This window comes from Saccostrea cucullata, unplaced genomic scaffold (assembly GCF_032062105.1).
Source record: "Saccostrea cucullata isolate Sc308-1 unplaced genomic scaffold, CSIRO_AGI_Scuc_v1 ctg10535, whole genome shotgun sequence".
Lineage (NCBI taxonomy): Eukaryota > Metazoa > Mollusca > Bivalvia > Ostreida > Ostreidae > Saccostrea > Saccostrea cuccullata.
The window spans coordinates 1-15,053 of record NW_026923989.1 but is presented as its reverse complement, the minus strand read 5'-3'; the positions used below and the strand labels follow the sequence as shown (position 1 = coordinate 15,053).

The following is a 15,053-nucleotide window of genomic DNA, read 5'->3' as shown; positions in this document are numbered from 1 at the left end:
CAACATTACCTGTGAACTGCTTCTCTTTTCCCTACAAGAACAAAGATTTTCTGAAAATGCTCATAAATGTGAAAACTTAAGACTTGCAAATTTGTTTCATTTTATTCTGCATCATAGGCACTGGCATATTTTAAAGCATTCTGAGCGGGAGTTTAGCCTGTTTCCCTTGCCCGCCATGTTCAAGATGTTATAGGTGAACAGGATGGATGTTTCAATCTTTAATTATTATATGTAACGTAATTTGGTTGGATCCTTACTCATAACAAAGTTTGACAAAATTTTCATTAAAAAGGACATAACTGAACTCTTACAAATAGTCAGTAACATCTTGACAAATATCTCACAGATTCAGCGATTGCCTCCATTTTTTGTAATTCACCACTAATATCTGCAGTTATGAAGTAAATTGATCCTCTGGATATTCCTTCTTCGTATTATGTTATTTTCTTCAAAGGTTGACAAAGAATTACTACGCTAATAATCCTCCCACTCTACCGATTCACTTTCCAACATCTCGCGCTTTTCAAAGTTTGCGCCTTTTTAAAAGTGTCATGCAAAGCTAATTAAGAAATAGTTTCGAATTGCCAAGATTTTTGTTAAACAAAAAATAACAAACACTATCTGAATAATTTTTCACTGAAATTAATTTTTTAAAATTAATATAAGTTATATATTTATTGAATTGGATTTTTTTTTTACATTATACCTGTAGAGCCATAGTTTCGTATTCAAATATGGCCGCCTCCATATCAGAGGACAACAAATATCTCTTGGAACCACTCTCCCTCAAACTGAGTACCCTGAGCTATGAAATTGTATAGGAGAAAAGACTACAAAATACGAATGTGGTTCATGTCATAACCATGCAGCCTGTGCTGTATCATTTACACACGATGGACAGAAAAATGTGACTTTATAACAGCATCAAAATATAAAGCTTTCCGACTCAAGAATGGTACGGTACAGTACGGACAAGAGATATAATTTTTTAGTTGTCAATAAATTTATGATACGTTTTTACGAAGATTCTGAAATTTTTCCTAGACTGTAAGTCTGTTTCATTTTCTTACAACTTGTTAAAAGTTTGCCAAATAGAGAAAATTCAGTCGAACAAAGTTGTGTCGTGAAAAATGAGAAAATTTAAAGCACAATATTAATATAGCTGGCCAATTTAAACGATGAAGAAACATTAGTAATTCAATATGAGAATAAAATGCTGTCAATATTGATGCAGTGTTCTTTAAATTACGATCATAATTTAATTATAATCTCCCTTCTAGACAGTTCATAACAGAGTTTTATTATCCTGAAGAATCTAAGTTATCAATTACATAGACTAGAAAATAGTGATTTTAACCTCTTATGTTCCCCTACTCGGCTCTGATCCCATACTTTCAAAATCAAAAGAAAAGCATGTTATTAATTAAATCAGGGGCTTGTTCAACAATTGCATCTGCATGCAAAAGTTGTATTATGGGAGTAATGAGTGTTTTCTGGCGATCGTTTGTGACAATTATTTTTACATTTTTAGTCTTCATGAAAATTCATGAACATTCATTACCTTGAACTACAAAGTTTTTTTCTTTAAACTGAAAATTACCAATATTCATATTTGTTCATCATTTGTTCATGAACTATGAATTATGAATGTTTTCATGAATTTTATTCATGAACTACTTTTATGAACCTGTTAAGAATCCTTTAAGAACCATTCACGAACAATTATGAACAACTCATAAAGGTTCTTAAAATCATGAATATCATTTCGCAGGGGTAGGTTCTCATTTCACTCAAAGATTGCCCATGACCCAAGGGTGTGTCATGACCTTGACCCAAGGTCATTCGGGGAAGTTCAAGGTCACTGGAAGAAAAAGTTCATAATTCGTGTCCGGTCCACATCTTTCTTATGGATAATCTTGGTAGGTTCTCATTTCATGCAAAGATTGCCTTTGATCCAAGGGTATGTCATGACCTTGACCCAAGGTCATTTGGGGAATTTCAAGGTCACTGGAAGAAAACTTTCATAATTCATGTGTGATACATAGCTTTATTATGGAAAAACTTGCTTCTGAAAAAACCCAGCTGGGGGTATTTTGTCCCGTTTGGACAGTTCTAGTTAATTTTTAGTGTTTGTCAAATGTGTATGCCAGTTTTCACCAGAAGGCATTCAATCATTAGAAAGATTGATTGATTGAATATTGTTTAACGTCCCTCTTGAGAATTTTTCACTCATATGGATACGCCACCACTTGCTGGTGGAGAGCTCCAAATTTCGTCTTGATTACTCGGCACTTAGTGCCATTGAGCAGGGAGGAATCTTTTTCGTGCCAGCACCTACTGTGACACTGGACCTTGGTTTATTCAGTCTCATCTGAAGGACCGGTCTCCACGTCTCACAGTGGGATTGGAACCCTCGACGTAAGGATCAACTCCTCACTTTGCGACTCTAGAGCACTAACCACTGCGCCACGTGGGCGACAATCATTAGAAAGAAGAATTAACACAAAGTCTCAATTACTTCCAAACAGCCCTTGTATTATCAGGGTCACGTTTTACCTTCACCAATATTTCAGGTTTATCATTCTGAAACCAAAATTATGTGTATGGAAAAAAGTAATGTTCTTTGAAGCATACAAGATTTGAATTTTTGAATTTTCTTTTTCTTTTTCTTTCAGAGCATTAATGCTGCACTATTTTATGAAAACAAAAACGTGAGGGAATATGTCTCCTTGGTGCCCACTTCTGCCCACTCAGGAGATGGCATGGGCAATTTGATTGCCTTACTTTGTGAGCTGGCCCAAACCATGATGGCCAAGAGACTGGCCTATAGTGAGGAACTCCAAGCCACAGTCATGGAGGTAAATAGTTACTTAGAGTTGTCCTTCTTGGTATAATCAATAATCTAATGCATTGAGTATCTGATAATTGTAGACTTTCCCACAATATTACTTGTCTTATTGAAAAGGATGGGACACTGGGATGGGTGATGCAAGATTGAAATAAAAATAACCAGTAATCGTACTACAGTAATATAATTGTAAGGCACGGGGAGATGCTGGGAATGTTTATATGAGATGGCCAATTGGAGTTTTCCAGATGTTACGTAGATAATGGTGTGATGGGTGGGGGTGGGGATTATCTGCTCTGTACAGGAGGGCCTATATAAAGGTCCCTGACCTGTTCTGTATTTTAATTGCTCCAAAGTGCCTTATCAAATCACTCTACAACAAGATAGGTAGGCTTAGAAGGCTTTAATATCTCCCTCCATAGTAATAAGCCTCTTCCTCTTTAACTTTGATGAGCCACGAAACAGGAAATGAATTGATAAAATGTTACGCAAGCCTCTACTCTCAGGTGTTAGCATTTCATTCATAAATCTCATTATCAGTTTTCTAGTTGTGCAAAGCCTGGGTCCTTGCTAAATGAAGTCTTTCCTCCCATTTTTGTCCATTTGTGAAATCTTATTATCCTTTATTCATTGCATAACCTGAATTGCCCACATTGGACTTTTGGATTAAACATTTGAGATCCTTTGATATAAGATTGTGTAACTTTTCAAGTCCCAGGAACATTGCTTGTATTCAGAGAGAAAACTTCAAAGGATATTTACAAAATCCTTATGTGCTGATAGTGTTTGCAAGCAAGTTTAAAACTGGGATCACTTTAATATGAAAAAAATGCTTTAACCTTAGAAAAGTCAGTTTTTGAAAGGTGAAAACAATGAATGGGAATAAAATACATTGTAAGATATCATATTCACCTAAGTGTCCACACCCTATAAGGTCACCTGCATAATTTTTCACTATAAGGATTTACACACACACCCATCCACCACCTCTCCTTTTTTGGCCTCTTTTACAACCTTTACTAATTAAAAAAAAACTAGATCTAGTATCCACCTCATAACAATTTTCTGAGTGACTTGTGTGGATTTTTTTGTTTAGAGGAAAACAGTATTCACAGCATTATGTAAAACTCTCATTTTGTGAAAATAGACATTTTTTTGCCAATAAAGACTGTTTTTTTTAAATGAACTGTTCTCTCTCTGTGTCCTCTTTTTATGTCTAAGTACAAGATGCATGCGCCAGATAAAGACAAGATAGTGTACCTGGGCAGGCATGTTACAAGATGTCTGTTGTTGAGAGGATGTGTGTTATCTGATGACCCCCAAAAAAGAGAGGTGTTGCCCAGATCCTATCGCTGCACGCTCCTCATTTTCCATTCACAACACACACAGCTCTGCAACATTATCTCCCACTGTTTTTTTTTATAGAAATGGAATTAACTCACCAATTAGCTGTAACTTTTTTCCTAAATTTATTAAAATTTTAATAACTTTCTTAATAAAATTCAAATTTATTAATTTGATGCTTCAAGTTTACATTTTATAAATATGGATTATTTTGTTGTAAATTAACAATGAAATTATTTCAAAAGGGTTGCAAGTTTGATTATTTTTGTTGTAAAATTCTTTAAAAAAACATGCTTGTATGAATAATTTTTATGCCCCGCCATGAATATGGCTGGGCATATAGTGTTTGTCATGTCCGTCTTCTGTCCTTCCATCTGTCTTTCCGTCACACTTTACGTTTAGCTCTGTTCAAAGCTCAGTTTCAAAGGAACTGACCATTATATTTTCATTAAACTTCATAGGCTGATAGATATTGATGAGAGCTATGCAACTGCATCAACATTTTTTGACGTTGACCTTTCCTTTGACATTGACCTCACTTTTCTTAAATTAGTGTTTAGCTCAGTTTTAAACATACCATTCAATATGGTGTTATCAAACATCACATGTTGATACATACTGATGAGAGCTATTCAACTGCATCATCATTTTTGACCTTGACCTTTCCTTTGACCTTGATCTCACTTATCTTCAATTAGTGTTTAGATCAGTTTTAAAGATACCATTCAAGATATTTTTATCAAACTTCATATGCTGTTACATACTGATGTAAGCAATTCAACTGAATCAACATTTTTGACTTTGACCTTTCCTTTGACCTTTTTGACCTTACTTTTCCTAAATCAGTGTCAAACTTCATTGCTGATACATACTGATGTAAGCAATTCAACTGCATCAACATTTTTGACCTTGACCTTTTATTAGACCTTGACCACTTTATCAAATTGTGTTTAAGTCACGACCTCACTTTTCCTAAATCAGTGTCAAACTTCATATGCTGATAGATGATGTAAGCAATTCAACTGCATTATCATTTTTGACCTTGACCTTTTATTTGACCTTGACCTCACTTTTTTTCAAATTGTATTTAAGTCAGTTTTAAATAAAGAAATCATTTTAGATATTTTTATCAAACTTCATATGTTGATACATATTGATGAGAGATATGCAACTGCATCAACATTTTTACCTTGACCTTGACCTCTCACTTTTCCTCAAATAGTATCAAACTTCATAAGCTGATACATATTGATGTAAGCAATTCAATTGTATTAACATTTTTGACCTTGACCTTTCATTTGACCTTGACCTCACTTTTATCAATTTGTGTTTAAGTCAGTTTTAAAGAAACCTTTTATAATATTTTTTCAACTTCATATGCTGATACATACTGATGAGAGCTTTTCAACTGCATGAACAGTTTTTGACCTTGGCATTTCCTTTGACCTTGACCTCACTTTAAGGAAATTAGTGTGAAACTTCATATGCTGATACATACTGATGTAAGCATTTCAACTGCATCTCTATTCAAGATATTCTGATCAAATTTCTTACACTAATACAAATTTTCATGTTGCATAACTAATATACCCTCGGTGGGGCATTCATGTCCTATGGACATATTTCTAGTTTTGCTTAAGAGAGAAGGAAACAGGATTTTCCTGGAAATAATTTTTTTTTTAAATTCAATTAATTTTTTGTTGGCCAAAACCTTTTCCTCCGTCAGTGATGATGAAGGTATTCTGGTATGAAGATCAGGGAGATTTCATCATTATGTTCCATTTATATCACTTTTCTTTCAGATTACTTGTATATCAGTTTAATTAGAATGTGTGTTTAGATAATTAAAAATGAAATATTCAGTGAAGACATTTGTGTGCATACCCAGCCAACTTACCGGTATGCATGCATTTGCAGAAGGAAATTGGCTAGATGAAGAAATAATATTTGACAAAAATTGCAAACCTATTATCATTGCTACAGACTTCTATGACAAAGCTGGTCTTTTGGATTGATCTTGTGAAACAAGCTAAGTGGTTCTGTCGACACTAAGTACTTCATTCTTGTAAAAATCATCTCAAATTCACTACAAGTCCCCTGAATTCGCAGACAAGGCGACCCGACCATTTCCGGCCATGACCCTCTTTCTTTCAAGTAATTGCGTACATTTCCATTTCCTGTATTCAACAGTTCTTACATAAGTTGTCAGTTAAAAAAAAGATGATAAAAGTGCATGCAGAGTAGTCTTGTAAAAGAAAAACTTTTCTTCATTTCCCCTTAAATGGTTTGGACTTCTGAGAATTTTAAACCCCAAACTTTACTGAAATTGGATGACAGATTGAGTTCCCCACAACTTCAACAAAATTAATTTGGCTTTGTGTATAAGCTGGGGCCTTTGGATTCAGATTCAGTATTAAGCAATGTCACCAATACTGTGTCCACACATGCAAGAATAATTCAATGTTAACACGTAACAATAAAGGGAAAAAAATGCAGTATCATGCAAGTATCAATAAACAGATTGTTTTTCTGGCAGGAAGTCCAATGTGGCCACACATGGTGGGTTTGCATTTGTTAGGGAAATAAAGCAGGGCTTAGAGGATAGAAGCATTTGGAAAGATCTGAATTTGTGTTGTAAAAACAGGACAATCGTGTGGGTTCACTTCAGTCAGTATTTTGAATTTACCCTTCAAAGACGTGTCTTTTTAGACATAGAGAACAATTCTTTGGTGTATATAATTAAAGTCAAAAGAGTCATATTTAATGTCTTTCTGAATTTTGAGAAGGGAATGACAAAGAATTCAATGTGCTGAATCACTCAATATTCATTGATAATTTAATCATTGACAAGCTTCATAAAGTTTATAAATTGATTGACTAAATTTGATTTTGTTACCCATGCAGAATACATTTGTAAAATGTTATTTAAAGGGATGATAAATGATCTGAAATGAATGAATCTGCACTTTAACAATCAAAAGCTAATGAAAACACTACAGGCCATTATTGCTCACTATCACATTTGTTTCCAGAAGAAGAGTACACATAGTATCTAGTACTCTTGTTTTCAATGTTGCCTGTTCTGCAAAAATCAAACGCTTGATGACTTGAATCCAGCATGGTGCAGTGCATGGAATGCTACAGGGAATGGGCTCTTGGATTTTGTAGGTGGATCTACCCATTGCTCAAACCTCCATATGGAATCAAGGGAATCTTTAATCTCAAGTACTTGGAAGAAATATTTAATGGATGCAAGGTACCTGTAGGAAGAAATAAAGGAGTTAATGAAAAGAAATGAGAATGCAGGAATCTGGGAGCCACTGTTTTCTCCAATGATCTGCAAGCATCAGTGTTCAGTTCACTCAAGGACAAACAGAATAGAAATGTCTGTAGAGTAAATTGTATGCAATCAGCATGCAATGATAAGTCCATTTGATTTGATATATTGTAGACTAATTTTATGGTACACTAAAGCAGGGGGGTTTGGAGCCAGGGCCTTAAAGTTTATGAATGAAGCTAAAGAAAAAGAAATGATGCCTCAATGAACATATCAAAGGGTGGCATCAGCCCCTGCTATAATATAACAATTATATCTGCCATTGTGACATAATCTCTATCTGAAAGCAAATTCTTCACACAAAATTGTTTGGCATGCAAAATAAAAAATTATGGTTTTCCAAAATCTCAATTTGAAAGGGAGATGAAAAGACCTGACAAATGGAGGGAAGATTTGGCGTCAAATTTTAATTCAAGGATGGATAGGGATTTATGGTTTTCTATTTCTGAAGAGAAATCATGTTTAATGGATGTTTATTTTATTAAAAATAAAGTGATGTTTTTCGTAAAAGTTTGAAATGCGAATCCTGACATTCAATCTGTGTATATTTCACACTATTTAGTTAGATTTAGCATACACCTTTAAAACTTCATCAGCTAGTGATAGCAAATCATAAATTCATACTTAGAAGGTTTATTACATCAAGAAAATCTGAATATAATCAAGAAATCAGAGAAACACATTAATAATTTCCAAATATATTAAATGAAATTGGCATTAACCTTGGGTGAAATTTTATATAAAATGTATTTATGTTTTTTAAAGTTTTCAATTTCACACTTCTTTGATATTAGAACACACATTAAATGAAGATTGAAAGTGCTGGATTAAATTGAATTGGGTGTGTTTAAAGGTACATTTAATAAATCAGCACATTTCATCTTAAAAGTGTAGTTTTTATGGTCGCCGGCCCCAGCTATTTCCTCATTTTTGTCCGCTGTAGAAGGTATCTAGTACATGCGTGAAATCCATGTTGTCAGGCATTACTTGTCAATTATGTGTGTACTCTAAGACATTGTTCCAAGCAAGAGCATTTTCATGTTAACAAGTTGGTAGAGCCTTGTCTAGTTAGCTAACATTGACCCCAGCCTCAGATCTGATGCCATTTCCTCAATCCACTTTTTATGATCAACAAGATTTTCTAAAACAAACATTCTGTTGCAATGTAGGGAACAAATTTGTTTGCTTTTCCAGGTGAGTTGATTAAAACTCCCACTCCATTGACCTCTTGTCGAGTTTCCTCTTAAGCAAGTTTCTATCAGAGAAGAGTGAAAACTTTTGGCAGATGAGTCAGAAAGGAAGAGAGCTGTTGACTCTCTTGAAAAAAGGGCTTTTTTTTTTACAAAGACTGTCTGAATTGAATGTATATTCTGATAACAGTGTTGACCCTTTGGAGAGTATCTTGTCTTGCATGTTTATGACACAGAAAAATCATTGCTCTTATCTTTTCGGTTTGAAGACATTGAATTGATAAATCAAAGTATATTGATTTAATAGTTCCAAATTTATGGATATGATTCCTAGATAAAACTCCTATGAATTCAAGGTCACTTCATTAATTAATTAGTTTGCAAGCATGAAAATTGAGTATGAAGAATACTAATTGAATATAAATACTACTGTATAATATTAAATGAAGACCTACTCCTTGTCATAATGCAAGTCTTACAACGTTAAGACAGAAGTTTCCAATATACGAGTCCCAGTTTTTTTCTAATAGTTGAATGTATTTGACACAGGTGAAAGCCTTGCCTGGCTTGGGTACCACATTAGACATTATCCTGGTGAATGGTTCAATTCGGGAGGGAGACCAGATCATCGTCCCGGGGACAGAAGGACCCATAGTCACTCATATCAGAGGACTACTGATGCCCCAGCCAATGAAAGAGCTAAGGGTCAAGGTATGTAACGATTGCTTGTATATTATATAGGTTAGAAACGGGTACAGTAAAATATGCTTATAACGGACAGGCTTATTACGAATTAACGCTTAAAACAAAGTGATTTTTATTCCCCCTTGTTTTATTTTTTTTTTTAGTGTCAACAGAACTATTGCTAACTGCTGTTAAGAAAAGGCATTGCCATTGCATGCTAGCCTAGATATTAACACAAAATTTTTTTCTGGATTCTTTACTGCTAATTAGAGTTGATAAAAGGCAAAATCAGTTTTAAAAACGTTTTATTTATTGACTCAGGATTTCAGCAATAAGAGATATTTAATATTTTTAACGATATAAAATTTTGAAAAATATGCATATTTAAAGTTAGAAGTTGATAACACATCCTGTTTATTGAAATGTGTTAAATTTCAATTTAAATGTATCTCTGATAGGATCATTCATATATTTTTGCAGTGGTTCACAATAAAATAGGTTTGAATGTGAAGTTGGAGTTGAAGTTGTTGTAAAAATAAAGAACTTTGATAAACAGAAATAAATTTCATGGATAAAGATTTGACTATGCATAAGTGACATTTATATAGTCACTGAGACAGATCAAGGGCTGCTCTAAGACTTGGCTATAGTTTGATCAAAAGTAATGAAAAGTGATCTGAAACCTTTAATTTTTGTTTATAATCATGAATGTTAATATTTGCAGGTAAATACAGGCCTTTGGCCCAGCAAATCCAAAGTTAAGGCTACATGTAGAAATCAAGTTAATCTTTCTTGTGAAACCTTTATAAGTCAGAGTAAAAATGTGAAAAGTTACCACACACAGAAAGACAATTGGGTGGAACATTTAGTAAAATTACCCCACCCCCCACACTCTCCCTCAATTATAGAGTCATTGAAAAAAAAAAAATATGTACCACCAAATATTGACATAACTAATATTGACTAGACAGATAACTTTGTTGTTTTTAGTCTAACTGGGAGCATCATAAAGAGGTGAAGGCCGCTCAGGGGGTCAAGATCATCGCCAAGGATCTGGAGAAGTCCCTCGCGGGTCTCCCCATGTACGTGGCCAAGAAGGACGATGAAGTGGAGTATTACAAGGTCAGTCAAGGTCATCTCTCCAGTAAAAGGGAAGGTTTCCTTCTTGATTTAATAGCTGTATTTTGATTGTATCTTTATTCATTATCATTCATTTTTATCACTGCATGTTTTTTGGCGCTAAGTGTTTATGTGAATTTATGCTCTGAAAATTCAACATGAGATGCAACTTTATGGAAAAAAGTACTTGTGTACTGTGTAGCATGCACAACACTAAAATATTGTTATAGATCCTTATAAAATGATGATGCAATAAAAAGGAACAATTAAAACATAGGCAAGATGACAAGAACCTGATTTTATTTCATAATGATGGGATTGGGATATGATAGGTCATCATGAATGTCTAACATTTTAGTTTTGTCTGGTTCTTAATGCTAGAGAATGCTATAAAGAAATAGATTTACCTATCAGAGATCTGCTACAAAATCAGATACAAACTGCAGCTGTCGAGGAGAGTGCAGAGTACCTGAAAGCTTACAGAGAATGTTTAGCTCACTAAACTGAAAGTTTAAGCGAGTTTTTCTGATCACATTTTATTGAGTTTGTCTGTCTTTCTGTTTGTTGGTCAAGAAAAGCTTCTTGATTTATGCTTTAGATTCTAGTTAATTCTCGACCTCAAGGCTGCCCAAAATAAGTGATCAAAGTTTTTACACAGTATATATTTATACAGTTTTCCAGTTTTTCAATTTTCGTATAAGAAATGAAAACACACACTGTCAGGTCATTTCTTAAGACAAACAGGGTAAAACTACTACTTCTGAATGCAGCATCAAAAATCTTGTGCAAAGCAGGCTTTTGAATATACATTACTAAAGTTGAAAAATTGTAGCCTTTGGAAAATCTGTTGTCAGGTGACATAAGAGTTTCTGAAGGATTGTTTATAAAGTCTAGCACTTCTTTTGTTCTTCTTTATTTGTTGTGCTAAAAGTACTATCCAGTTAGTTAATGGGTTTAGGTACAATAGAGTCATTGATCTTTTTAACACTTTACCTTCAGGGGCTCAGTTGAAGACAGATGATTTCCAAACCCATGCTAGGTGGGTTTTTTTGTTTTTTTTGTTTTTTTTGAAAGGACTCTTCTTAATTTTGTCATCATCTGCCCCAAGACTCCCATTTTAAGAGCAGCTGAACTTCCTCATGTAAGGTCTTGTGACACTGTGATATCAGCAAATTAATTATCTTTTCTTAATTAAAGTTGTGAAATTGCAGTCAAATTTTAAAGGGAAGAAAGTCAACTTAAAAAAAAATTGTTAAAAACGACAAGGCATTTTTCTGTAGCATTGCAAAATTAACTTCCACACCAGTATCCAGATTATTTTGTGGAACAGCCCAGAAGAGCCTTGTAATAATGAGAGGGGAAATACAATGGAGGTCTAGATATTAAAGATGGTGTTGCGACATTGATGGTTTAGGGTCCCAGCACACAACTGTACTTGAAAACCAAAATGATGCACTTCAGTTTCACATTGACATTTTTATGTTGATGTACTCTATCAAAACAAAAACTGAAAATGAGAATGCCCCTTTAAATCTGCAAGCAAAAAGTAAATGCCCAGTGGCACCTGCTTAATGAACTAAGCTAGGTCATGTTTGGCCAAAAAGTGCAGGTGACTCTAAACTCTGTCAAATTATTGACTTTCTTTTAAAAATCTAGGGCCAGGATATTTTACGAAATACTCACGTCTGAATGAGAATGAACAAATCGACAAAAAAAGGCAGGAAATGTAGCTCATTGATTAAATTGATTAATGTATGTGTGTGTTTCATTGATAAAACATGCCACAGACCTTCTTTTTTACCCCTGAAACATTGACATAGTACAATCAATTTCAATTTGACAGCTGTACACGCCAGTTTTCTTTTGAGTGAACAAAATTTAAACCAAGTGTCTATCTATGTTTTCAAATAATTCAGAAAAATTCTGTAAACTTAGGTGTGGTCATTGACTGGAACATTTTCTTTCATGACATACTCATCATTTCCATAATTTTCATGGTGGTGTAAATTCTTTCATGAATATCAAATTTTTACAGGTATTTTGATTTTAAAAATTACGTTCATGCATACATGTTGGTCATTGATTTGACAGTGTGTAGATACCTATTCAGCTGATGGAAATTTTTGTATGGCAGGTATTATATGGTATGATGATGATGTTATCTCAATATGGTGATGATGATATTATCTGATGACACAGGCAGGTGTTCCTGTGTCAAAAAATTTACTTGAGTAAGCAATAATTACCTATATTGAATATAGGTATATTATTCCTATATTATGGGGGTATTACATATGTCACTTAAAAATCTGGTGTCTTCTACAACAAGATTTCAAAATTCTAGATTTTTTCCCCTAGAAAGACATATACATTATGGCTTATACCTCAGCTAAATGCTAGAAATCGTTTAAGTACCGTGTACATATGCACCTGTACCAGTATTCTGGCAGGCTTTATTCCTGCATTGTTCTTGTTTCAGCATACCAGTGTCGTTTTTATTTCATTTTTAATGGATAATGACAATGTTATCAGAAGTTTAAGGGGACCACTGATTTTCAATAGGGAATCTTTTGCCTTTTATAATAAATGTGTAAGGCTAAGTTAGTTTTATGCTTTCTTCTTTTGACAAATGTTGCCAAAATCTCAAAGTATGTGTCGCCAATATAATCCCTTGCCATCAGACATATTCACAAACTGTGGTGTAATTTACTAATTTTGCGGTGTGTAGATTCTTCTGATAGCCTTGCTATTAAAGCTTTAAAAATCAATTTGGATCTTAATTGTCCATTGAAAGTTTGTGAGAAAAAAGTTGTTCCATGTGTTGTATTAATATACCCTGAGTTATGATTACAGCAGGTATACATCATTTGAACTAAATTTTTTGTAATTACAGGGCTGTATTTTATTTCATTTTCTTGAAGGGAGCGCCAATTTGAAGATGTATTGATAGTAATTGAAGCATAAATCAAGGCCTGACTGTTCATTCACATTGTAGGTTTAGAAATTAGGTCCACTCCTAGGTTGTGTGAAGGGCTCTTTTGTTGTCAATATTTTATTTTGAAATATTAATTTCTTTTATAATCAAGTAATAGGTGGCCTTTTCTCCACTAAAATAGTAATGGAGTATCATCAATTTGGGATTTTATAGGGTTATTCTTTCTAATTGATCACACCATACATAGAGATTCAACACACAAAAAAATCCCATTAGAAAAACCAACTCCTTGCAAAAAAGGAAAATTTCCTGCAATTAATCTTCTCAGAAGTCAATTTGTTTCTGATAATTAAGGTCACATACTAAAGATGGTCAATCAATCAACAACAGTACACGAGTACCTGGCTCATGCTCTCACCATTTCATTGTTTAAGATTTATAATTATCTGAGGTTTTTTTCCACAAAAAAAGCAATTATTTTTTCCCCTTCCTAAGAAGCAATATGTTTTTTCCAAAAAAAAAATGTAGCAGAATATTTTCTGTTCATTAACTTATTTCTAGCTCACCTGAGCTGAAAATTGAAGTGAGCTTTTCTGATCACATTTTACCTAGCAATTGTTTGTCTGTCTGTTCTGTAAGGTTTGTTCAAATTATGACCCCCAGGATAGGGTGGGTTCACAATAGGTAAACAAAGTTTTAATAAAATATGTACAGGAAAAAAAATCTTTAATAATCTTTATCTCAAAACAGCAAAGATATTAGTCAGCTTTATTTAGAAGCATACTAAGGTATCTTCAGAATTTTAAGAAGTTTTATATATGAATATGCATGGAAAACCTACTAATGAAGAACAGTAGAGGTCATAGCGACTAGGCTGAGCATTGTGACCCATGAGCCTCATTTAATTTTTCAGGAGGAACTGTCTGCGGCCCTGAAAGAGGTTCTGAGTAGCATTAAGCTGACAGAAAGAGGAGTCTTTGTCCAGGCGTCCACTTTAGGGTCACTGGAAGCTCTACTAGAATTCCTACGGACTTCTAAAATTCCTGTAAGCCACCTTTCCAACAAAATGTTCTCTAACTGTTAGATGAACTATATATTAAATAAAGGTCAAAAGTCTTGGTGTTTAGCAAGTAATTAAACATGATATTTTTGAAATTGTCATTTAACTTTGTGTTTTTGCCTTTCAGTATGCGGGCATTAATATTGGTCCAGTGCACAAGAGAGACATCATGAAAGCATCTGTAATGTTGGAACATGACAGTCAGTAAGTGATACACCTTAATGTACTTCTAAAAGTGAAACTGCAGCATTTTTATTGCAGTGCACTTTGCAACTATGAGTCTTGTATACAGAAATTTTAATGGACCATTGATAATGGCATCAAATTCTGCCTGAAGAGCTGATTGGCACAGATTTAGTCTAACGGTGTCACTTTATTCTGGGGTGTCATGTCTTATACAAAAAATTGAGCCAGTATTATGAGCATTTCCTCTCCTTTATTGCAGGAAAAGACAGCCATTAAAATGCTAGCAAAACTTCATTCACACATAATTGAAATCTTGAAATGTTTGAAGAATATGTCAGTCTGATAATGAT

General features: G+C 33.9%; 1 protein-coding gene across 1 annotated transcript; it reads left to right on the top strand.

The window, feature by feature from the left end:
* Positions 1 to 734: 734 nt before the first annotated feature.
* On the top strand, positions 735 to 14,721 carry LOC134265413 (eukaryotic translation initiation factor 5B-like; the record flags this gene model as incomplete). The annotated part of the gene is made up of 6 exons (XM_062747621.1): positions 735 to 815; positions 2,676 to 2,858; positions 9,269 to 9,430; positions 10,394 to 10,525; positions 14,371 to 14,502; positions 14,645 to 14,721. Coding segments are annotated over exons 1-6 (767 nt in total), but the record flags the coding sequence as incomplete, so codon positions are not given.
* Between the last annotated feature and the right edge of the window lie 332 nt (positions 14,722 to 15,053).